Source organism: Trachinotus anak, unplaced genomic scaffold (genome assembly GCF_046630095.1).
Source record: "Trachinotus anak isolate AG129_WGS33_773 ecotype Australia unplaced genomic scaffold, CSIRO_AGI_Tana_v1 ptg000001l, whole genome shotgun sequence".
Taxonomy (NCBI): Eukaryota; Metazoa; Chordata; class Actinopteri; order Carangiformes; family Carangidae; genus Trachinotus; species Trachinotus anak.
Window position 1 is genome coordinate 2820675 of NW_027273852.1, and position 25324 is coordinate 2845998.

A 25324-nucleotide genomic window follows, 5' to 3' on the forward strand; every position below is an offset into this window, starting at 1 on the left:
TATTTAATGGCATTATTGATTTACCGCAGCTTAATGAGGATGGCAGCCTTATGACAAGATCACATGTGGCCACATCTGGATTGAACCCCCTCTCCTGCGCTCGGCCAATCAAAACGCAGGAGAGGTGAGCGGCTACATAACCTGCGGCCAGGCTGCAGTGGGCGCTGCGACCGCAGGGCGGCAGCACATGTAAACACATGGGAACTTACACAAGCTCTTACCAAACACTGAGGGCGACTTCCGTAACATGTTGCAGCCGCTCACATCCACGCCACTGTCTCCTTGAAGGTAAGTCGACCCGCAGCCGGGCTCCGTTTAATGCTCGCAGAGATTTAACCTAAGTTTCATTCATGGTCAAAAGTTTGATCCCGTTATTTCAGTCTTAAAGTTGACGGCAGAGAGTTTTTCTTTTATGTCTGTTTTTCCTTGCAAATGTTGTAAAGTTTCCTATAGTTTTTTTTCCCCCCCCTCCCACCCTCCTTTAAACTTGTATGTTGACCTAAGATAACAACATGTGAAAAAGTCTTATAACATACTGACGGAGACTTGTCTTGTCTCCGCTGTGTTATGAGACAGGAAGGGGCCGTTACATCACCGAGGCAACAATGAAGTCCATCGCCTGCATCTCCTCTGTCGCAGCGGCGTGTCAGTCCACCCCGGCGTGTGTGCCTGTGCACCGGGCTGTGGTCCGCTGCCTTTCAGCGGGACGGTGCGCGCCCGTGGGTTTGGTGAGCACGGCTGTCGTTGCGCACCAGCCGCGCGGAGCGGGTGTGCGTGCTTTCCACAGCACGCACGTCAACACAGCAGTGGCCCAGCAGGTGAGCGCGGTGCCCCTCCCCACCCCGGTGCCCCTCCCCACCCCGGTGGCCCTGCCTGAGAAAAGGGGCGATGAACTGACTGTGCGCCAGGCTGTCAGGCGTGCGCCAGGATCGGATCCACACCTGTCTCCGTACAGCCCCTACACCAAACCGCAGGGCAAAGCGGCTGCACTTGTCAATATCCGCTCTCTGTTTGAAGGGGATGTGATTCCTGAGCTGTGCTCCAGGCTGGCAGACTTCCCCAGCAGTGACAGGGCAGAGGGACTGGCCACCTTACTTGGAGCATGTGTTGAATTTGGCTTGGAAGGCCGCAGCCCTCTGGTCCTCACACTGATGAAAGAGTGCCTGGAGCTCCTCTCCAACAGGGACATCAGTGTGGCGCAGCTCTGCCACCTGGGTGAGGTGGTGCATGCCCTGGAAGGCCGCCAGTCAGCGGTGGTGGCAGAGGTCCTGGACTCCATAGGTGCTGCTGTAAAAGAGGATGTTGTCTCTCCCAGCGAGGCTGTCAGAGTGTACTCCCTGCTGGCTCTGTGTTACGACCCTGCCAACCAGCAGCAGGCACTCATGCTGTCCACTTTGCACAGACACACTCAGAGGCTGGTCCACCGACTGAAAGCCAGTCAAGTCAGCTCCATTCTTCAGTCCCTGCTGAAGCTCCAGCAGAGACAGGTAGGAGCAGCAGCCACTTCTCAGTTTCTCTTTGATTTGTAATGTGAAATCAGCATCTACTTGCACATTTTTCAACATGGAAACATCCTTCTAATATCCTCAGACTCTGTTATTTTTGTCCTTTGGGGACACTACAAGTGTTGACTCATGCTCTGGAAGTGCAACCCAGTAACTGGTTTATTTACAATCTGCTTTACACATTTAAAAGCCAAATATATTAGATCTATCTTTCTATGCAAACGGTTACGAGAGGACATGACACTGATGCTATTATTATGTTTCACAGGCCATTTCCCTGGTGCTGAGGCTGAGTCAGAGGGCATCACGGGTCTTTAAAGCGTTCAGCGACAGTGAAGTAGTGATGGTGCTCTCTGCACTGATGATGCTGGGGCAGCATCATGAAGAGCTCCTGGCTGCTATGGAGAAACACCTGCCAGGTACTGCTTTAGTAATAAATATGTGTGTGCCATGAAAAAAATGATAAGAATAGGGAAAAAAAATGAATTATGAATTTCTGTGCTGTGCTCGTCAGGGAGGCTGGGAGAGTGTGATCCAGAGCTGACCAGTACCGTCATGGAGTACTGTCTGCTGATGAGGTGCCGCTCCGAGCCGATCTTTGAGGCTGTGGCTGAGAACTTTGTGTGCCATGCTGAGAGGCACACCACCCTTCAGATAGCCAAGCAGATTGTTGCCATGGGGAGACTCAACTACCTGCCACAGGTACTCTACACACTCTGCATGAAAAGACAATGAAATGCAATGAGTCTGTAACTAACTTGCACGCATGCAGGCATCTCTAGAACAAAAGTAGGTTCTTATCAATCTATCATGTCTAAATTAGTATTTAACAATATATTAAGTTTATGTGATTATTGTGAGGACAATCAATATCTTATCTTGAGTTAACATGTCAACAGGATAGTTCAGTGAACTGTTAATTTATTCATTATTTTTACTACCTTTTATCATAACCTGCCCCAAAAAATCATATTCTCTCCTAAAGGAAAAGCTCCAATAGCACAGTTTGAAATTACTAGCAAAAACAACATGACATAAAAAAAACAGTATGTCCTAATAAACCTCCTCTCTCCTCCTCAGTGCTCCAGCCAGATGTTTAAGAAGCTCGAGAGCATTTTATCAACGAGGTTTTCCCAGTTCCAGCCTCGCTCCCTGATAGAGGTGCTGCACGCCTGCATCCACCTGGAGCGCTTTCCGATCAACTACATGTCCAAAGTCTTCAGTCCGTACTTCCTCCAGAGGCTGCAGGGTAGGTATTAGTGCAGGGCTGTTTTGCTGTTTGTCAAAGAAACAAGCTTCCAAAGCTGCTGATTTACAGCAGGTGGATGTCTAGCTAGCCAGCGTATGTGGTGTGGATGTAATAGGTTATGTAATATCTGAGTGAACCATCCACGTTTGTCCCACAGCACAAGGAGAGCCACTGGACAAGAATTCACTGGGACAACTGACACAGCTCCATCTCTCCACCTCATTAGAGTGTAAATATTACCGGGTGAGTTTTTATCCTGCTTATTCACAGTGAAGCAATGACTTTTCATTTTGCTCACAGAAAAAGGATTGAGATAGAGAAGCGGTAACAATAATGAGTTCTGCTCAATGCCTCCTTCACCAGGGCCCCAGACTGCCTCCCTTCCTCCATGTGAAGAAGTTCTCTTCTGTGGACCAGGCCATTGAGACACCTATGGACAGTCTCCTGTACAGACATGTCAAAGGGCCGCTTACACAGCTGCTGGGGGGAAAGTTTTACTCTACCAAAGTCTTTACTCCCAGTGGATACACTATAGGTACGCTGCAAGGATATGTGTCATATAAATGTGTGTGTGTGTGTGTGTGTGTGTGTGTGTGTGTGTGTGTGTGTATATATATATATATGTATGTATATATGTGTATATATGTATATATGTATGTATATATGTGTATATATGTATATATGTATGTATATATATATATATGTGTATATGTGTATATATATATGTATATATATATATATGTATATATATATGTATATATGTATATATACGTATATATGTATGTATGTATGTGTATATATATATATATATATATATATATATATAAACAATCTAATGTCCCCAAAAGGAGCAAGTAGTTACATGTTTAGCCTGCTGAGATACAGGACACATATTACTGGAACATTTTATGGCATATCCCTTCAAAAATTCAAATCAAATCAATCAAGTGGCTCATGAAGCTCGTGGCTACGTGAGTTACTGTTCTCACAGATACGGTTTTGTTTTGTTTTGACTCTCCTGTCCAGATGTGGAGATATGCTTGGATGAGGAGGGGTATGTTCTGCCTCTTTCTCAGTGGGAACACACATACAGGAGGTAAGAGGCTGCCTGGTGCAGTCACAGTAGATTTTCTTCGGCACACAATTATATCAACCACTGATGTTCTGAACCAACTGACTGATTAACTGATGATTGAAATTGTTCCACGTCCATGTCCAGGATGGCGTTGTGTTTAGATGGTGAAATCCGTTTCTGCAATAACACACAACACCTGCTGGGGAAGGAAGCCACAAAGAGGCGACACCTCCGCAGGATGGGCTATGAGGTGGTGCAGGTATGCCTGTCAGAGGTCGTCGGGTTCTTCATTGTCAAACCAGATCATTGCTGCGAAGCGTTACAACTTTTTTCAGCTGCTATTTTGCAGGTTTTTCTTGGTAGACTGTGACGTTTACTAGTTATCCAGCATGTTTCACCTTACCTGCAGTTACATTAGTAGAGGTGTTATCATTCTTTTAATCGCTCTACTGTAATAATATTTTTACATTGTTTTTTACTTTCTTACCTTCAAAGCATTATATCCAAGGACAAAAATATCTGTATAAAAAAAAGAGAAACAAATCCATTGTCTCTACCTCTCTCTTCTCTTACAGATCCCTTACTTTGAATTTGAGAAGCTGAGAACTCAAAAGGAACAGGTCCAGTATCTTCACAACAAGATCTTTCCCACCATCTTCAAGTTCCAACACTGATCTCAGTCACCTCACAAGTTCAGTTCAAGTTCGACCAGAGGTTCCTCAAAGAAAAAGACTTTTAATGGTTGATCCATATGTTACTGTACAAATCAACCATCCTCACAATGAACTGGATGGAAAACTATGAAGAAGAGCATGAAACGGTGAACTGTGCTATTCATCTTCAGCTCACACATATTCTAAAGAGAGGATACTACTTTTTTTGGGCCTTTTAGTTTTATTGTCATTTTATGAAACAACCTGCCTTGTTTTGAGCCATCAAAGTAAAAAATATTAACAAATAGTTTCACAAGGATATTTTTTTAGCAACAAGGCATCTGATAGTTGTCTATGAAGTGAAAGGAGAGACTGGATATATGAAATGTTCCTTTAAGATTAGGAAAAAGGAACATGACTAAAATCACAATCCAGCTGCTAAAGACATAAACATAAAGAGCTGGAATACTACATCCCTGACCATAAGACTGACTACACATCTTGTATTTGCACCTTATTACCTTAATGTTGCTTTATTTCTATGGCTATAATTAACACTGATTTCAGGAAGCAAACTTTTGAAAAATAGCTCTGGCCTATACCTATTTCCTGTTAATTTATTATGCTGTTAAATGGACATTATAGTGACTATTTATGTTAACTTGAATACAAGTTATGTAAATATTGTGTTGTTGCTTCAGCCTTTGTCCTTGGCCTTGTTGTACTGTTTGCACCTGATTTTCTTAGGAGTAGAAAAAACTAGTGTGACCCAATTTACTTGACAAGATGTTCAAATTCAAAAGTAAATGTGCATGAGATGTACAGGTGTGTGACATGGAATATGCTTTTATTTGAAGATAAACCATAAATTGCCTCATATCATCTTCTGGACTGGTTGTGCAATAATTCATTTCAAAGAGTGAAAAAATATTGAATGGATTTACATTTAACAGAGTATGAAAAGTTTCCCCTATTATTATACCATTAGCCACATTGCTTGAGGGCTACAGGGTCTGAAAGTAGTTGTTTGCAGCACTGCTGGTGAATGAAGTCATACAAAGACACATTTAAATATGGTGATGTTCTATTGAATCCTCAGCCAAACAAAATTCTTTATCCTGTCAGTTTTCGACAGTCATGCAGAATGCCACACGTACAAAAAAAAAAACGATCAGATGATCAGATCAGATGATGACGATTGTAGATGCTAATAGAAAAGTGTCAGAGTTAGAATCACTTCAATGCTCAAACCTTTGGTAATGACTTAATACAACTGCAACCTCATTTATGAAATAATTATGGAGGAGTCTGTGAGAAGTCAGCAGACTTTTCAGCACAAGAAAGTAAGATGAAGCATAGCAAGTGCAGAGACATGGAGCTAAGAGGGAAAGACACATGAATAAAGCTGTATAAATGGAAGAAAATGATGGATGGCACAAGAAGAGCTACAGCCATGAGTCAGAGCAACCTGAATTGGAGAGGAAGTCCACTGATTTCAGTGAAAACAATGGAGGGAGATGTTGGGTGGATGGCGAGGCTTTAAATTAAGTCCACACTGTATCCTTTTTGTATTTCTCCTCAGCCATGGCTCTGGGCTTCCTCCTGGTCCTGATGAAATACACAACATGTCAATCATTCTGTATAATATTTGATTTCTGATTCACACAACAAAAATAGGAAGGAAGTAACACTACCAGAGTTACTGTAAGTGTCTGTATGTGTGTATACAATGTGTCAGTCCTCACCTGGTAGAAACAGGTGGCAAGATAACAGTGCGTGGGTGCGCTGTAAGGACAAGCTCTCCACTGACAGCTTCCATCATCAGGTTCTGTAGGGTGTTCAGCAAAACAGCTTCACTCATGTCATCAGGCACACATTCAGTGTGCAGCGTGTTCTGTGTTTGGGGTGTGTTTCCCAGACATCCTGCCGTCCCCTCCCTGTCCACTGTGTTGTGCTCTTCATTCAGTTCAGCTTTTGCCCCACTCAAAAGAACCTGAGGCTGAGGTTCAGGGAGGGAAGACGATGTGGGACAGACAGGGGGGCAGTGAGAGGGACACGTTTCTGTTGGCTGGTAGGTGATGGGCTTGGAGGCCAAAGTAATCAGAGACTGGACGAAGGCTGAATCATCAAGTATGTTCCTGGAAAAGGAGGAGGAAGATAACAAACACACACACATACATCATTTCTTGCCACAATGAACCTAACCTAACTGTAAATCCAGTCACTGTTGAACTGATGAAAAATTTCATCTAATATCAAACAACCAAGCTTATTTAAGTGAATATGTCAGGGTGGATGTCTGCATGTGAGTGTTGTCGTTATGTATCTGGGTGTTTAAGTGTTACCATAGCAGAGAGTCGAGTATGTGCGTGAGAACGTCTTTCTCAGGGCCGTGTGTTGGTGGTGGTAGATGGACAGAGAGGGATGTGCTTGAAGACGTGGTTTCAGGCTTCTGAAACGTGACTGACTTGAGGCACCTGAGGAAGAAATGAAAACACCATTTATTAACATTCATAATAACACTCTTATGTAAAGTTTTGTATTTATAAATTCAGGATTTTCCTCAGTGATAAGTGTGTACTGGACAGGGCTCTACCTATAAAACTTATTGAACTGGTCAGGAAAGTGTGTCAGGTACTCCAGAAGCCCGTGGGAGTGTGCTGTAACCTCCAGATGAAACAGAGCAGGTTGGGGTGGTTCAGGCTGCCTCTGTACTTTTACTGTTTCTCGCCGTGCCCGCCGCTCAGCTTTTGTTAGTTTAGTACATATAGAGCCCACCGTTTTACAGCTACTACTGGCACGGATAGGAGGAAGAGTCTGGAGGGGAGAGAAAATGAGACATAGAAGTGCAGTTCAAATGAAGATGAGATGTATAAACTCTCAAAGTTTCACTTTTTTTTCTGCGTTTTTATAAACAAATTTGATTATTATAATATTCATACACCAGACAGGGCCTATAATTGCAGCAAATAAAAACCACCTTATATTTCCTGAGTGGTGGCCCTTTTCTTACTGGAGCTGCTCCAGGTTCCTGTAACAAGACGAAGTGTGAATATGGTGAAGAAGAATGTTACATCATTTTTCAAAAATATGACAATTTGAGGAAGGACCTGATCTAAAAGATCTTGTTGGATTTCTGAAAGGGTCTTGTCCGTGATAGTGAATTCATCTTGCTGTCTCTCTCTCTCTTGCTCCCAGCGATGCAAAGCATCATGATACCGAGTCAGTGCCGCTTCCTGAATAACCTGAATAAAAAAGAAAGAGAGAATGCAATAGTTATCATAGAGAACTATACTATCCCAAGCAGGGCTAAAAGATCGCTGAATACTGGACTTCAATTCACCAGGCTCAAATGAAAACAAAACACCAGTACTGCTGTGGTACCTGACAGATGAGATCCAGATGATAAATGGCGGGGTAGTCAGTAGAAGTGAAGGTAAGGACACAAAGACCACTCTCCCCTGGACACAGACTGCCTTGCTCTGGACAGATCTGCACCACCTGACATAAAATGCACACTCAAACCTCATCAGCATGTTATGTTAAGCTTTACCTCAAATTCTGGATAGATAAGTCACGCTGCACACTTTTCTAGCTACCAAAGAAAAAAAGGATGAAAAGATCAAATCATTGATATATGATTCATGTCTGTGACTTTCTGTGACAATGAGGGAGGCACTGCTTGTTTCTTCCTCAAAATGGTCTAATTTACACATACATATAAAAGATTATGGACAGGCTTCATGAACCCTCCCTGTACCTGCAGGTTGCTCAGCTGGGGCAGGTCCCATGTGTAGTGGACAGTGTCTGTGTGAGACACATTGGTGAGGAAAAGGATTCTCGAAGACTGTGAGCACACTGGGATATCACCTAGAGAGACACTGTCCTCGGACAGAAATACCACCTACACACAAACGCACACATTGAGATGAATGCAAACAGCCTCAAATAATAACAGGCACAATGGCAAGACAACTTACAAGGAACAGACTGGTGATATTCGGTAGAATCTGACTGACTTCAGATTTAAATTAAAACGTGATTTGAATGATCTGCTGAAGTTCAACAACTAAAAATTGTTAGGAGAGTGGGTGTTTTGTATTTAACTCTGTTCATAGCTGCTCTCACCTGTCCTGGGAATGGCACCCTCTGGACACAGGGTACAGGTGCCTTAGTATCACTGCAGTTAAATGGATTTGAGGAGCCCAGAGTTGGAGCATCATACCCACATCCCTCAAATGTCACCAGTGTTGAGTCCCCATCCTGGACGTGGATAGGAATATCCATCTAGTGATACACAAAATCAGAAACAGAGACTGAACATGCAGTGACAGTGTGTGCTTAGTAGTTAATGGGACAAATGCTATGGTATGTGGCATCATTCTGAAGACATAAATTAATGTAAATTGTTTATCTGTGTATAGTGAGTATTCATGAGTTTCTGTTTCAACTTGATTTCTAAATGAATGAATGCTTAATTACCACAATGCTAAAAGAAAACACTTGGTGAAACATGGCCTACAGTAAAACCTGGACAAACCAGCTGCACAGTAATAAGGTTCTGAAGGGACAGTGGTAAGAAGACAGTAGAAGACACAGTATGGCTCAATCCATACATGGTACATCTTAGCCTCCACTGGAGAAAAGATCCATTCCAGCATGGCCGTCTTCCCGGGAGGGACTTCTCCTTCTGGACTGAGGCAGCAGAGCACTGGATGGTTAAAGTTGTCCATCTGAAGCTGTGACAACACAGCTCTGTCCACTTCATAATGGACTGGCACTGCACCAGCATTGTGTAGTTCATACAACTGCAGCACAAACAAAGATATACAAATGCAGAGTCACTTGCTCTAGACTTTAACAGAAGCTTAGCGTAAGCTAAGTGTTAATGGTTTGGAGAGAGAGGGGAACACACTTCAGTCTAACAAGCATTAGACTACCAAAACAAATGTATTGAGCTGTAAGTAAGTAGAGAGAAACCCATGGAAGGTGTTCAACTGAATATGATTTAAATTATGAAATAAAATATTAATTTTTATAGCTCACAGTTGACAGGCCACAGAAATAGGCCTAATATATCAGAAATTAAAAACACACCTGTCTTGGAGGACTGCAGTCCCCGATAGTTACAGAGGTGAAGACATGTCGATCGGAGGCAAAGTGGAGATATGGTCTGTCACGCTCCACTGTCAACCCCTGGAAGTAAAGCTGTGCACAGAAATACATCACAAGGACAAGAAGTTAATGGGAAATCCAACAGCTATGAAAGTTCACCTTTCTTTGTTATACACTAAGTCACTACTTTCCATGAGCTCTACAGCAGATAAAAGGAACAGCAATACCAATTGTGAAACAGAAGAGACATAACTGTTAATTTTAGCAAATAATAATATAAGTCTTATGTACATTCATCTGGAGCTGTGCCTCACCAGGATCTCTCTGCCGTAGGAGAGTTTGAACACAACAGGAAACCGATCTGTCCCAGCAAAGTCATGGCTGTGGAGGAAGAAATTTGGATTATTTTCGGATCACATGATTAGTTATCTGATGCCTAGGAGAGCTCCATTCTGCTAAAAAAGACTAATTTTAATCATTGTCAGAGTCATGATAATTTAATAAATACAGTCAAGCTTAACTGCGGTAGACAATATCACCAAATTCTGCGACTTGAACATCAGTCTGAGCTGTGTTTTGTGCCGACCTGTAGCTGAAGTGTACTGCCCTCTGCTGGCCTGGGTGCAAAGTTCCAGCACGAGGAGATATGCTGAACAGTTGGTTGTCTTGAACCTGTCAATGAGATGAAGTGATTTGTGTCTGTATCTTTGTACTCTGAAATCCCAGTGAATTTTAATCACATAGTAATATTGAATATTCATAAACTTTCTTTATGTTTTTAGATAAGCATGCCTGACCTTCATCTGGTACAGCTCAGTGCTGCTGAACTCTCCCGTCTCTGCCCAGTACTCCAACTCTATCTGTTGGTCCTCTGGAAACAAGAATGACCTAATATTGAAGAGCAAACAAAAAATTTGTAGCTCACCCAGTCAGTGGACCAAAGATTAGTACAAAGTTTATTAAATTTGGCTCTAGAAAACTGTACTTCAGAGCAAAACTTGTGAAGTTATGCACTGTATATGGTAATCTGGTCTGTTATACAGCACAATATACATAAATTAAGCTATTTTTGACAAATATAGAAAGAATCTTATATTTTGGACGACAGTATTCTCTTTTTGCTTACCAATCAACAGGGATGGGACCAGGGTTGTGAAACATCAGCACAAAAGTTGAGGGGTCTGAGTTCAAGGGAGCAGCACTAAAGTTGAAATCCAAAATGGTTTTGGTGAAGATGGAAGGACAACTGCGCAGACTAGGAATAAGAAGAGAAGACGAAGTCATGCATACACTATGGCCTGACAATATTCTCAATACAAGATGCCTTTTCTACTTAAAGACTGAAGTCTTGATTGTTTAACTGGTTCTATATTCTAACCTGTGCCTAGTGGGGGTTTCATAGGTGAGTTCTGCAGAAGAAGGGTTGGACAGCAGGTGCTTGTTGAGTCTGTCCAATGACAAAAGTTTCCATAGATGCACCTTGCTGAGTCCAGCCACACTGCCACCACTGCACACATCAGTCACCTGTAGGGTGGGGAACACACCCTTAGCTCGCACTTCACACACTGCCTGAGGAGAAGATGACACAAACCCTGGGGAGGGAGACGGATACAGAAAGGGTGGCAACAGTAAGTATTAGGAATTATGGAAAACAAATGTAGAATATATTCAGGTTTGTAGGGTTTATTTGTGTGTTTTATATCTACCACTAGTATTCAGTGTCTGATAGCTGATTTTCCACAAGTACTGGGCTCGTCTGTATGGTCTGACAGTAGATTGGAGCAGCATTGTGGAGTGTGAGGTAATGGTTCCCCTCTCACAGTCAAGCTGTAGAGCTAAAAGGGCCAAGCAGGACATACTGTATTTAGTGTACAACACCGGTTTAACTATATTTGTCTTAGTAGTGGTCAAGTCTTTTTTTACACCTACATGAAAGACAGGCTCTACAATGATCCTAGCTTCTCTTGCTAACAGAGGTACTCGGTAAAATCAAAAACTCTTTCAGAGAGAACTGATGAATATTACATCCATGCATACATAAAACAAAAAAGTATACCACTTGGCTCAGTCTCAGGGTCATAAAGAAGTTCCTCATCCAGGAGTATCTGCTGTACAGAGAGATGAAAAGACACAGAACAGGGGCTGTTGTTCACCAGAGGAATTTCAATTGACCGGTAACTTCCAACTAGAGTCTCCTCTAAATCCAGGACTGCTTTTTCTGCCTGGGGAGGAAACAAACATGCACACACTTATTGACTCGGTTCACTTCAAGATGAATTCATTTATTCCAAAAGTGAGTACAAAAGTCATTTGAATTTTCTAGAAAATTGGCATGCAATTACATTACATACACACACATAGAATCACACAAACACAATGACAGTACTACCTCTATGAAGCCTTTGGAGCCTATTCCCACCACTTTAAGGGTGAGGTGTGACTTTTGACATCCATCAGTCTGGACTGGCCAGAAGGTGAGAGTAGGTTTGAGTGTGTATGTTTTTTCTGCCAGCGGAGTGAAGGACCATGTCTGAACCTGTAATAAAAATTAATAAAGTTAATTGCTCAGTACATTTTTTAAAATAAGTTGTAAAGTATTTTCTCCATAAATGCAGTGTATGTGTGATTCTTTCAATCTCTCACTGAGCTCTCATTGGGATGCAGTTCACCAGCATCTGGTTCAACAAAGATAAGGTCCTGGTCTGGCTCCGGAATGCTCCATTGGAACCTATCATGAAGGACAATCACAGAGATCCAGCTGTAGACACGTTTAATGATGCTGGGATAAGTCCAGACAACAAACAATACAGTGAAAAATGTCAGAAATACAGGACTACAATAACAACACTAGGATAACAACTCAGCCAACCAACCGTAGAGGTAAACAGCTGACATTCCTGATGTGGTAGGAGCGTTGTGTCTTTGAACCCAGAGCTGTTGGCTGGAAATATAAACTGCCATCTCCTTCCAGAGACACACATGGCTTTTCCACCACACTCACAACTGTCAGTTGCTAAAGTAGACGGACAGAGATACACAGACAGAAAAACCTGTAAGAACAGTGTGACTCTCTATCACAGTATGAGTCTCAGTGTACACAGTACCTTTGTGTGTTTAGTTGCATTGAGCTGCAGCTGTAAGCTGAACCCCTGCTTAGGACTGTCTTCTGTGGGAGTTGCTCTGAGGGTGAGGATTTGGTGATGTCCAGGCTGGATCAGACCACAGTTAGGAATTACAGACACTGATTCTGTCAGGGCAGGGTTTGAGCTGTGGTCCAGACAGAAAGTAAGAGGCAAGTCTCCACCATTCTCGAGGAGCACTGTCTGATAGGACAGAGCACTCAGGGCTGGAAACACCTATAAAGGACAAGATATTATAGTTACCATAGTATCTTTGTCTTAAGTGATACAATGGCCTTTATACTGATTTCATACAAAGGTATTAATTAGAAAATGTCAATATCAGCTTTAATACCATCTTAATTTTTTGCTCATTATGGTGGAAATGGAAAAACTGGAGATTAAGTACAAACTAACTTAGAAAAATAGACAGAAAGAGAGAATGTGTGCTTTCTCGTGCTTGTATCTCACCACTTGAGGGGGCTTCAGAGAGCAGCACGGGATGAAGTGCTCTTTGCCAGGCTGAAAGGAGTGGCCAATAACTCTGACCGTCACACACCAGGGTGGACACAGCAGTCGCTCACCAATGTGATCCTGCAGCATCCAGGGAGGGGGGGCAAGGAGGGTAGGACATAAGCAAAATGTGTTGCATAAAAACTCCTTTTTGGATTTCAGAGCTGTTTCAGAACTCACAAGGGGCAGAAAACTAAGAGGGAAATTAGAGAAACTTTAAAGAACACACTTTTGACATAGGAACTCAAAAAAGACAAGTGCCATTGCTTATTGTGATGGACTTCTTACTGTAGAAGGGGGAAAATCCTACAATACCATTTTATAGTATGCAAAGCACTCAAGTTGTGCTCCGTGCAAAGTGTTGTGCTCTTTGGGGTCATAGGTCACTCTGAATGAGGTGGACTTCAGTGGAGCCAGGTCACATGATGAGGGAGAGACAGTAAACGGAGAGTCTTGAGCAACAGTCCAAACCAGGCTGGAAGAGAATCACATGCAACAGAAACAAAAACACATAATCCACTTCATAGAGAAGAAAAATGTATGCTGGTAATGCTACAGTGAGAAGCCACAATCCAAGGCAGGCAGTGGTACCTGAGTTTCCCTCTAGTGTGGTTGATGATGGAGACAGATGAGGAAGTGGATGAAGAAGACAAGGAGGAGGGCATTTTGTGATTAAACAGCAGCTCATTTGGCACCACAGATACATGTGAAGAGGATGAAGAACTGGAAAAGAGGGGATCCATGCACCCCAAGCAAATCTGGAAATATTCCTCCATGGGAGTTCTCGGCACAACAGTAGCACTGTCCACTCTATGATTTGACTGCTAGAAAATGACACAGAGAAAGAGTCTGGGTCAGAGAAAATACTAAACCTGTATTGAACCCTCTCCTAGTGATATCTGTTCCTTCAAGATATTTAAAATAGACAAATCTGTACATCTCTCTGTGGCAATTTACCTCCACCAAGGCAGAGTGCAGCAGCTGCTGATCCAAGTGTATATTCTGATCTTGCTGCATGGCACTGAGAGTGTCTGGTGGGTCCTGTCTGCGGTACCAGTGAAGCTTGTACAAAACTAAGTGTTCAGGTTTCAGTATGGCTGGTTGCTGGAGCTCTGAGTGACAGGTACCAATCAGGTCAAGGAACAGAGGGTCCTACAAGGGAGATTAAGTAGAGAGGTAGATAGTTTTAATTAGTTTTGAGTCTGTGTTGTAAGTTTGCATACATCAGTGTATTGGCTCCTACCCTGTGCAGTATGAGGCATGCCACCCTCCTGTGGTGTGCAATGGGCCGTGTGGGTCTGTAGACTGCCTTCAGGGTGGTATGGCTATGTGGGCGTACAGTGCCACTTGCTGGCTGGATAGTGAACACACTGTGCACATTAAAGTCAAGATCCCATTGGTAGATGGTCTCAACAGGAGAAGAATTAACCAGCTCCACTGTCTGTATGACTGCTTCTCCTTCCGTAACGCAGCCAAAGTCCACCACAGAGGATGACAAGGAAGCTTTGGGACCTAGTAACAAAAAAATAGTTATTTTCTATACCTGTTTATCTAATTCTATATTCTTAGTTAAAGATAGCCTTCCTGTTTTATTTTTTGAAATGCTGAAGAATATGTTTGTGTGGTACATTTTTTAGGTTTTGTATGCATGTGCTTTTCTGTGGGTCACTTACCTATACAGCTTCCAGTGAGTTTAAGTACCGTTTCGTTAACTGCCCCTCTGCATTTTAGAGATAAGTACTCAACAGAAACAGTATCCACCAGAACAGGAGAATAGGTGACTGTAACTCGAAATGATCCACCAGGCACCACCTTACCCCTGGTGACATCACAGCTGAACTCTGACCCAAACAAAGGCACCCCACCGGACAGTTGTGGCAAAGAGAAAGATGCGGTTACCTGAAGGAGAGAGTAAAAGAAACTGAGAGGGAAGGTCATTGAGAGTGTACACACGTATCGGTGCATCTCTGTGTATTACTCACAGGAGAAGGGTTGACGATATCAAAATGTTTCTGCAAACTTTTGCCAACTGCCACAGGACCAAAGTGTAGCGCTGGACCCTCCTTTTCATTTTCCTCCTTAGCTGGATTTCTCAGCAGAAGACATGGGTATTTGGCTAAAAAAAAAAGAGACAAGACAAGAGGCATGTGGTTCATTCCATGTTACATAGCCACATTGTCAGCATATCAAGATGTAGCTACAAATAAAACAAATATGGAATATGTATCTTTACTCAAATTTGCATATTTATACACATTCAGAACCAGAAAACAGTTGGGTAAAATCAGGGCCTTAAATCTTTCTGCGTCCTTACAAATACCTGAAAACGCATACATACTCAACCATTCAGGTACAGCGGGCATACGCGAGCCGGTGTAAACAGGAAGCAGATTGTCTACTCTGAGTTGTACTCAGCTGATTAGTTGCAGAAAATACTACAAACGAGTAGAGCAAAGGCAGCTGTAGCGTTAACATGCAGAATTTAACTGCACAACAGCTGCTAGCAGAGACAATGGGTCAGTAATACTTGTAATTCGTAACTCACGTTGCATTCAGAACTGGTAGACAAGGCTGATAAGACCCAATCAGGGAGCGACCGGGTGTGACTCGTTTCCGAAGGTGTCCGTTTTTGCCCGTCCAGACAACAACAAGGCCAAATCCAAAATGCTCTGTTTTTTCGGGGCTCCCAGTAGTGTGGACGGGAGACGAAAACGTAGCAAAATAGATGTGTTTTGAAACGAAACGTACGTAGAGTGGAAGTAGCCCAACAATTTGAGAGCAAGTTGCATTATTGTTTTATTCATAGATTTTGGTCATGGACAAAGTATATCCATTTACATTTGCATCACTTGTGTTCCCAATAGTAATTGTTTAGGTAGTTGTCATACGATCTGTGTTAATGATTTACACACCTGCCTCTGTTTTCAAAGCTGGTAAGTTTAATTGGTAACCTTTTAAATCCATTTAACCACATACACTGTAGCCAAAATCTCTGGATCTATTAAAGTCATCTTGTCCTGTCTCAGCTGCTGGTAGTACCTAGTGCCTGCAGCAGAACAGTGCAGCAGCTCTCTGCCATCTCTCCTTCTTCTCCAAACCTGCAGTAGGCCTGTTGCTGGTACACCATCGCCTCTTGAGGCCGGAAGACCACCGTGATGTGACACTCCTCGCTGGGCCTCAACAGGCCTTGCTCAGGGCTCAGCTGGAATGGCACTGCACACACCCACTGGAAGCATGTCTGGAGTTTACTGTGGGAAGAAGAGTATGAGGAAAGAGGGTAAGACAGAAAAAGAAGAGTGGGGGAGAAGGATTGATGAGCAAGAGTGATGTACCTTGCATTTTTGAGCCGGAAAGTAGTATGTGAGGAGTGTTGAACAGCACAGATTGGCAGTAACACAGAGTCCGGCACCTCCAGGGCATGACAGGGAATGATGGCATGGAGTCGTACTTGGAAGCTGCCCTCTTTACCTTGAAACTCAATGGTGTCCTCATACTCACACTGTCCCATGCAGTCAGATAGACACAAACCAATACACAGAGAAAAGACAGGAAACAGGCAAGATGGATCATGTAGCATCCCTGATGGTGATACTAAACACTTATTTGTCAGCAATAATTAAGGTTAGTCCTATTTATGAGGTCTGGAATTTAAGAATGCAAAATAGGTTTCCTCACATTTAAAAGCCCTGCAGCAAATCACTTTCAGAGTATATGTAAGATTAAGTGCTGTTAAGTTTAGTATGTGTTACCCTCTGTAGTGGTCTAAAGGTGATTGGGATGGAGAACGAAGTTCCTGGGCTGAGAACAATTATCTGGGGAATTATGGTGGTGAAAAACTTGGACACTGGAGGCCTGTGAGGGGACAAAGGGGGAAAATGTTAGCCTGTGAATCTACATAAAATTTCTGGTCTATACCATAGCTTGGCAGTAAATAATAACATTTAACATCTTCGTTTGTGAAAGGCTTATATATGTATCAACAGGTGAATCTTTGTAAGTTTGAAAGACCTCAAGTGTAGCTTCTGCAGTTTGTTATGAATGTTCTTTAACACTAATGATTTGGTGAACTCTTTTCCAAGGTCCCAGTCCTCCCAGACCACCTCTGGCCTCGTTTCCAACCCTAAGAAGCAGCTGTTTTTGCTAGATGCATGTCGTTGGTGCTCCCCTCCCTGTTGCCTGTGGTGATTCCCTGGATCCTGTCAGGTGGGGCAATGCAGAAGATGAGTTTTGGAAAAAGACAGATAAATGACTTTAAGAACAATTAATTGAACCTTTAGCTGGAACAGCCACATACCAATAGCTATTTCAAAAAAAGACCACATTCTTTACAGGCACTGAGCTCTGTTATTCTGAATTGGAGGTTTTGTGTAAACATTATACTGTGGGACTGACCAGTAAGAATGGATGAGATCACTCATACATTAATTTTTTGTGCATATGTGCCATTACGTTAGAACAACTGATGCACAAATGAACAGATAAGGTCTGTTTTATTACAGTGCAGTTTAGACACTGTAGGGACATAAAAAGACAAATATTAACAGTGATCAATTGTATTACAGACTTGTATGGTCCATTCTCTCTAAAATTGTCTCTATAATAGTAGTGCACCTATTTGTCTTTCTCATAGGAAGACATAAATGGAGAGAAAGGTTGGTGACAGCTTAATGATAAATAATAGACAGCTGTGACTCATGGACCGTTGCTCATTCAGGATGGATGTAAACTGATTAAATTTAACACAGAGATTCAGTAAAACGTTTATAAATATCTCTTCCAAGTGGGCCATTAGGTTATTAATGATGCCAAGTCCTTTCTAGTTAATAATTACTTTGATCTCCTCTCCAGCGGTGGGGGGCTGCCATGGTGCTCCTGAACCCATAGGTTGGGGACCTCGAACCTGAGCTAACATGACTGGGAAAAGAGATGAGGCATTTATACATCTACAAAACACAAAATATGGAACAATGGTTTTGCTGAGGTTTTGTAAATTTGCACAATTTACACACCTGTTACAATCACTCAAAACAGATGGCGTTGGTGGTTAGCTGCATCTAAGACCAAGCTGAGGGAGTGTTTTGACCATAGCTGTTCCGGCTAACAGGAAGCTGACAGCTAAACAGACTAATTACTGTCAAACTAATAACGGCCAGCGGCTAACCTTACCTTAACTGAGTCCTTACCTTCTTTCAAACGTCAAATAATAAAGCTTGCCAACTAGGTTCCCGCTATTTATCCCATGTCAGTAAGCAGCAGTCACAAGACGAGGTCGCAGAAGTTGGTTGTCCAGCGCGTTTCCACGGCAACAAGCAATTGTTTGTGTCGCTATAGTAAATACAGCAGCCAAGAAGGGACATTTGTAATTCGCGAACTGGTAGCGTGTGAAAACTAGAGAAGTCGTATTGTGTAGCCTGCTATAATGTGAGTTATTGCCAAAGCTAAACAGCATGTACAAATATTTCACTCTACTACTACTACTCCAAAAGTCTCCCGACAAAACAGCAAGTGACAACCAAAACTTAACTATCAATTTAATTGTAAATTGACACACTGTCACTCACCTTCACAGTTTTTTTGAGACAACACACACTCATGAATTCATTTTTATTTTCTAAACAGTCCCCTCCAGAAAACAGCCAGTGTTGCACCTGGGGTGAAATATATTAAATTCTATGATTTTAAATTATATTGACAACACCATGCTTAACCTGAGAATAGATTACAAAATACAGGGAAATGGCCATATCAACAGTAAACTTTGAATACTAAACAGTACATGCAGCCATTTATTTTTGTGTGGCTTTAACTAAATATCACATGCAGTTTTACAAAGATAATACAAAAAAAAAAGAGCTGAATATTATAAAACAAAAAATTTATGACCATATAGTCAAAAAACTACAATAACCTGAGTAGCATTTTTCTTGTCACACCATTATAATGCCCCATAACTTTAGTTGGGTGAATGTAATTCCATGTCTTCTCAAAAATTAAAAGTTTCCTATATTAGTTGAATATTTGTCTAATATTTGTAACAGACTGAGAAGCACAGATAAGAATGTAACACTGACAGTCCTTACAACATCTCTGAGTGAAATTTTCTGTCTTTTCATCCACCACCTACCATGAAAGTGCTATAGCCCTCGCCCACCCCCCCACAACACCCCACCTGCTTTCAAATATTAAAGGATTATTAGTTAGTTTATTGCAATTTCAATCTGTTTGTACTGTTTCAAACACAAGTAATTCATGCGCAAAAAATTCCCTTTATAAACAGAATTATTTGTTAATTATGAAGTTACAACTCAGATAGATTGCTGGCCTTTAAATTATTACCATCATGACGTCCAGTTAGGCTACACAAAGATGGCATCATCCTGGTTTAGTGTAATCTGTTTTCATATCCAGCCCAATGTGCAGATGTCAGCATCCCTTTTTGCTATTTTTGCAGCTCTGAATACAGATATGGCACTTGTGTGTTGTCTTCTCAAGAGTAATAAACATAAAAAGACATAAAGCATGCTGAATTTTGAAACTATGGAAAAACCCCGCTTCTCGTTCTTGGGCCTCCCTCCTCCAGCTCCTCCTCTAAATAAAAGCTGTAGTTCCCTGTTCCTCCTACAGCATGCTTCACGATGCCTATAGAGCCTAAAGAACCTGCCCTCAGTGCCTCCTCTTTTTCATCTTCATCCTCTCCTTCTAGCTCCTCTTCATCCTCTAGGCTTGAGCTGTGTGAGTCACCCATAGGCTTGGCACTTTGCATGTCCATCCCATTTCTTTCTGTATCGGTTAGTGGGGAAGTCAGGGCTGCTTGTTCCTTAGCTTTGCGACTTCTCTTCCACTTCATACGTCTGTTCTGGAACCAAATCTTTACCTGGTGAAAGAAAACCGCAGAGAAAAATGTCAAAAAAGGAGGACACCGTTACCCTGTCCTGAATGAGAATAGTGGTCAGGAAACTTAAATATACCCTCGGAGGGCACTTTTGTTAATGGAGAATAAAATGAGCAGATACTCATTGTAGATACCAACTACTTTAGGTCTATTACCGCAAACAGTTGTTTCACCAGAATCATATAAAACATGTAGACAGTTTCATCACTTTAACCTTGTGCCCATATACATGATAAAATATTGTTTTTTCAACTGCCTTTTTAAGGAAAATGGCTGAAGAGGAAGCTAACTGTGTATTGTAATAAAACAGTCATCTGGTGAATAATTTAATGTTACCATGTTTGCATTGCTAGTTGTTCCCTCTAATATTAATTTTAAGAGAGAGACAACAAGCCTTTATAGAGGTGCCAACTGATGGAGTCTTAGCTGGAAAGAAAAGACGTGGTGTTTTAAAAAATAACAACTAATATATTGAGATGGACGAAAAACAATGTTTTTCTTTTTAATCCTTGGCAGGTGATTGCCCACTCACCTGAGTCTCGGTTAGCATGAGTGAAGTGGCCACCTCAAAGCGTTTAGGCCTGGACAGGTACTTGCTGAGCTTGAACTGGTTTTCTAATTCCAGCAGCTGCTGACTGGTGAAAGCTGTCCTGGGCCTCCGACACTTCCCCAGCAAACCTGCCTGGGCTGGAGCTGAGAGGAGCACGAATAGAGAGAGGCAGAGAGAAAGAGCAGCAGAGAGAGGGGTTATTCTGTGCGTTTGTCTGTGCATTGTCTACATTTGATCATTTATTTCATGTTTTTCTATGAGAACACAATGCCCAGTTCAGTATAGTGGACCTATAAGGCTGTGTACAGCACCCTATGAGTGAAAGAAAGAAAGAAAGAATCATTTGACAGATAATTTTCAAATCAATATTCAAATGAAAATCCCACAATCTTCCAGTTTGCTTTCCAGTTCATAGTTTGGATGCACAGGCCAGCTGCCTGTCTGTCTTCCTGTCTGTATCTTGCTGTCTCTCTGTTTGTTAACATTTATTGCCCTGATTTGAGGTGGTGGTGGTGAGAGGATATTGCTTTGGAGGGGTAATAAACCATCACAGAGGTCCATTACCTTAATGAAAACACTGTAAATGTTATCAATTGATTAAGCAGAGGGTCTATTTCAGGTGTTACCTTTACCGTAAATGTTGCGCCTTGTTTTTATGAGATCAATTGTCAGTAAGCGACAGCATCTCAATGTCAAAACCAAGATCAACACACAGGTGTTAGGAGACCCTAAAACATGAACTGGCTGGTGGCCTTTACACAAAAACTAGACAAAAACGTGTCACCCTTGTCATAATTTAAAGAAAACATTTAAATTAAAGGGAAACAAATGTATTTGATTTTCATCAGGTCTGTGGCTTCTACATCTTTACACCTACAAGACTTTTGTGTAAATTTGCCAATAAGAATAAACATGTAGCCTATTTTTTGAATCGCTTTTGTTAAATTGGATGAAAAATGGCTTCAGCAAAAATAAACAAAGTAGCCTACATTATGTTGATATGTACTATTAGCTGTGGAAGCTACATGAGTTATATTAATTAATTACATTTAATTTTATATTTGAAATAGATGCATAACCTACAAATGAACAGGCAATGACCTTTAAAAGATTCGTGTCATTTCAACAAGGCTGTATAATCCTTGATCCACAAAGTTTATTATTACATGGGGGAAAGTTTCTCACCTCCATATTCTCCAAATCTCGGTAACATCAACCCGGCTCTGATCCAAGGCTCCAGGGGCAGAGTCCCGGTCATGGTGGCCCCCTTAAGCTGCTCCGGGTATGGCTGGACCAGCTGCGTAAAACCGGGGTATATAAAGGCGGGGTGATGGCCTCCAAGGGCCCCGAGAGGGTACATCGAGCCCGGGTACATTCGGATGAGACCCCCATGGTGTAGAGCAGTGAGTTCTGACTGGGATAAGTTGAGGAGCTGGGGTTTGGGAAGGACTCCTGGCGGGGCTGGAGAGGAGGTTGCTGGGTTTGGATGAGGGGAGGGCGTCTCAGAGCCGCTGTTTGACACCGGACTGTCGCCGGGGCTCCTGCTGTAATATAACCCGGGGGACACACCATCCCGGTCCGTCCTCTGCTCCGCGTCCTGTGCCAGCAGCGCATCGATGCGAAAGTTTTTGGATTTCTCCATGGCGGCAGTCATTCTGTTCAGAAGTGTCTCCAGAGAGCAGCTGGTTTTAATCAACGTCAAACTGACCTTGTCTTCAATATAGACTCAATGTGAGAGGTCAACTCCTACTTTAAACTGCTGTCTAATCCCTGAGCACGCTGCGCAGCCTAGGCTTTGAAAGTTTGCAGAAACTGCTCTATTGTCACTCCTCTTCCCTGAAGAGATGTTGTCTTTCTGACCCACTCCACTCATGCCATGCGCATAAAAAACACTTCACACACTCCTCCAGCGCGCTGAGAAACCACCCGCACTCAGTGCAGCCACAGAGTCTGCTCCGCTGTGATTGGCCAGAGCCCCGCAGCGCAGGGGCAGGGTGCACTCTTCTCCTCTAAAGGGTCACTTGTAGGCTAGACATTCATGCACTACCAACCAAATGCTACAATAATATCATTTTTAAACAACAAATATTTAAATGAGCATTGTACTCCTGTTACAATCCTACATGAGATTCAAAATATAGACAACAGCTGCTGAAGTTTCATTGCTTTATGGACAATGTGTGGTTCTTTCTTTTTATGTCTTTCTTTCTGTTCTGTCTGTTACCTCTTTATCAGTTGGTCTCAGGTGTGTTTAAGGTGTAGCTTTCTCACACTGTCCTGCACTCACACATTGTATCACTTTATAACTATATTGGGTAAATTACCTTCGTGTCACTGTAGAGACAATGATAAAATTCATCATTTTACAACTAAATCTTCATTAGATTTTATTGCCTGCTAAGGCTGACAGAAACCCAACACTTCTTATCAGCGGCTGCTGCTATGATTATCGGTCATCACCACATCATGGAGCAGATAAAGGAGCTGTAAACTGGCAGAAAGCAAACTCATTTTCTCTCCTCGCAGACCAGAGCCACACAGACAAAGTGTGACTGGGTGACACAAAACCCTGTAGGAGTGTATCAACAATCAAGTTTTCTTACTAGTCAGAGATGGGTATATAGCTCACAACATTACATTGCATTCACTGATGTGGCAGACACTATTATCTAAAGACTTGCAATTGAGGGACAACACCAAAAGTGCTCAGTAAGTGCTGGTTTGACATATTAGAGGTGTTAGGAGAGGAGATGCTTTCAGAAGAGAAGAGTCGTCAAGTGATACTTGAAGATAGAGATGGACACCTCTGCTCTGCTAGCATTCAGTTGGCTAGTTGGTTCCACCATCAGGGAACCGCAGACGAGAACCGTCCGGCGTGCAGGGATGGCACCATTCACTGGAGGAGCCTGTATGGTTGAGTTCAGGTAGAGAACATAAATGTGTCAGGTGGATCTCCTCAGTTTCACTTAAAGCCTGCGAACTGTGCTTACGTAGGCGTCTACCACAGTTTGGTGATTTCCTGCCGGTTTATACAGGACTGATAAGAGACAGTCAGGCCTGGGAAAACAAACCGCTCTCACTTCAAAGACAAACAGACCAACACCTGCTGAACTACCCAACATATAAACGAAACGACTTATGGGTTCATGTCGGTGTGTAGGCATGTGTGTGTGATCATCTAGGTAAATGATTATCTGAGTATCATGATATGAGGGGTTTCAGACAGTAGGTTTCTTTTTAAGTCATTAACGGTCTCCAGCTCATAGAACAGTAATTTGTTCCTGTTACGACACAGTTGTTGTAGCATGAGCTGCAGTTGTAGACAGGACTTGGTCTAATGAATTTAGGAACTGAAACAAATGCTGATAATGTGTCATTCCACATTCACCACCATACGCCCACAAATGTAAGAGGCTTTGTTGGTCTTTGTTTGAAGTCATCTCACAGGAGACGCAGGTTACTAATTTACAAGTTACATCATCGATCATTACTATGACTCACAATGACCCATACTTTTAGAAGAAAGCCGTGCTCTGGATGCTTCACGGCTTCTTTTAATGTTGTCATGCTTTTGCTGACAAATTGTTTAGATCTATGATAATATGAAATGTGCACAATGTGATAAATGAACTATTTAGAAACGGAAGGAATGCACTGCAAACTAAACTTGTGCAGAAAACAGCACAGTATTTTTTTGCTGTGTTGTTTGATTGTATGTTGAAAGACATGTTTGAGCTATAAAATCCACAAATCAAGTTCTACACACATATAGCACAGCATTTTTATCTGTTTTCTGTTAGTCTTTTAGCAGGAGGAAGTGATTCAATTACGGATCAAAGGTTATTAAGTTGTACAGGGCATTATTTATGACAAAATAAATGCTGTATTTGTTGGCGATTAGGACACTGTTTCCCATTACCCTCATCAGACAGGTCATAGTAAAAAAAAAAAAAAAAAAATGGTTGTAAATGACGCCTGTTAAATAATTAATACGCTGTGATCTGTTCTCCTTTAGATAAGGGAGAGAAACGATATATCACACTGTTTAATAAAGTTTTTATAATAGGTCTTGACAATGATACTGTATCTGTGCACAAATATCACATCATTCGAGATAAGGTCCTGTAGATAAAGACAAAGCACACCGCGTCTGAAATTTCACACCACTGAGAGATATTGTGTTTGGTGTTATAATGTAATTATGATTTATGGTCAGATTGCCAGACTAACAACCCTTAACAAAAGAGTCTTTGTGTTCATATATGCCATACACAGCATTTATCTATTCACAAACAGATAGCAGTCTTAACTTGATACTTTGTACTGTAATATACTTTGGTGCAAGGATGAGGTTGAACTATCTCTGTCTTGTCGGATGAAAACATCAAGACACTGTTGATCAATGACATTTGAAGACTAAGGCCTCTGTCTTCAGCAGGTCAGGAGTCACAGCCTTCAGCGTCAGAAAAGTATGTTTCTAGATTAATACATGAGACTAAATCTCACCCACCCAGGTGAGAAACTCTCACTTCCCTCACCAGTAAACTGTGTGACAGACAGAAAGACTGTGCTGTCTTCATTTTGTGACTATTTAGGCTCATTATTTTGCCAAAAATATCACTTTAGAACCTCTGTAAAATGGCTATCTTTAAG

At 42.1% G+C, this 25324-nt stretch overlaps 3 protein-coding genes across 5 annotated transcripts; 1 reads left to right on the forward strand and 2 right to left on the reverse strand.

Moving 5' to 3' along the window:
• Positions 1 to 177: 177 nt before the first annotated feature.
• Positions 178 to 5366, forward strand: LOC139629841 (FAST kinase domain-containing protein 3, mitochondrial-like). Its single transcript, XM_071492751.1, has 11 exons — positions 178 to 288; positions 577 to 632; positions 663 to 1487; positions 1774 to 1924; positions 2020 to 2207; positions 2586 to 2754; positions 2912 to 2997; positions 3118 to 3289; positions 3781 to 3850; positions 3974 to 4088; positions 4405 to 5366. The coding sequence occupies exons 1-11, from the start codon at positions 198 to 200 to the stop codon at positions 4501 to 4503; spliced, it is 2022 nt and encodes a 673-aa protein (XP_071348852.1). The 5' UTR covers positions 178 to 197; the 3' UTR covers positions 4504 to 5366.
• On the reverse strand, positions 5355 to 18567 carry cfap65 (cilia and flagella associated protein 65). Of its 3 annotated transcripts, none has more exons than XM_071492579.1 (35): positions 18413 to 18567; positions 18061 to 18143; positions 17238 to 17425; positions 16979 to 17081; positions 16562 to 16728; positions 16269 to 16477; positions 15212 to 15345; positions 14903 to 15128; positions 14473 to 14741; positions 14187 to 14381; positions 13821 to 14053; positions 13545 to 13704; positions 13188 to 13310; positions 12702 to 12953; positions 12471 to 12610; positions 12241 to 12325; positions 11987 to 12133; positions 11654 to 11819; positions 11304 to 11432; positions 10976 to 11189; positions 10724 to 10852; positions 10395 to 10485; positions 10184 to 10269; positions 9912 to 9978; positions 9580 to 9690; positions 9099 to 9290; positions 8611 to 8769; positions 8243 to 8386; positions 7867 to 7983; positions 7593 to 7727; positions 7463 to 7513; positions 7079 to 7299; positions 6828 to 6959; positions 6228 to 6620; positions 5355 to 6090 (listed from the first exon to the last, which is right to left on the reverse strand). In XM_071492579.1, the coding sequence occupies exons 2-35, from the start codon at positions 18139 to 18141 to the stop codon at positions 6027 to 6029; spliced, it is 5313 nt and encodes a 1770-aa protein (XP_071348680.1). In that variant the 5' UTR covers positions 18142 to 18143; positions 18413 to 18567; the 3' UTR covers positions 5355 to 6026. The 3 variants fall into 3 exon arrangements, with proteins under 3 accessions (XP_071348680.1, XP_071348758.1, XP_071348603.1); XM_071492657.1 differs by having other exon boundaries at positions 5355 to 6084; positions 18239 to 18550; XM_071492502.1 differs by having other exon boundaries at positions 18239 to 18550.
• Positions 18568 to 18814: 247 nt separating this feature from the next.
• On the reverse strand, positions 18815 to 22660 carry LOC139629892 (motor neuron and pancreas homeobox protein 1-like). Its single transcript, XM_071492881.1, has 3 exons — positions 21857 to 22660; positions 20654 to 20814; positions 18815 to 20103 (listed from the first exon to the last, which is right to left on the reverse strand). The coding sequence occupies exons 1-3, from the start codon at positions 22323 to 22325 to the stop codon at positions 19765 to 19767; spliced, it is 969 nt and encodes a 322-aa protein (XP_071348982.1). The 5' UTR covers positions 22326 to 22660; the 3' UTR covers positions 18815 to 19764.
• Between the last annotated feature and the right edge of the window lie 2664 nt (positions 22661 to 25324).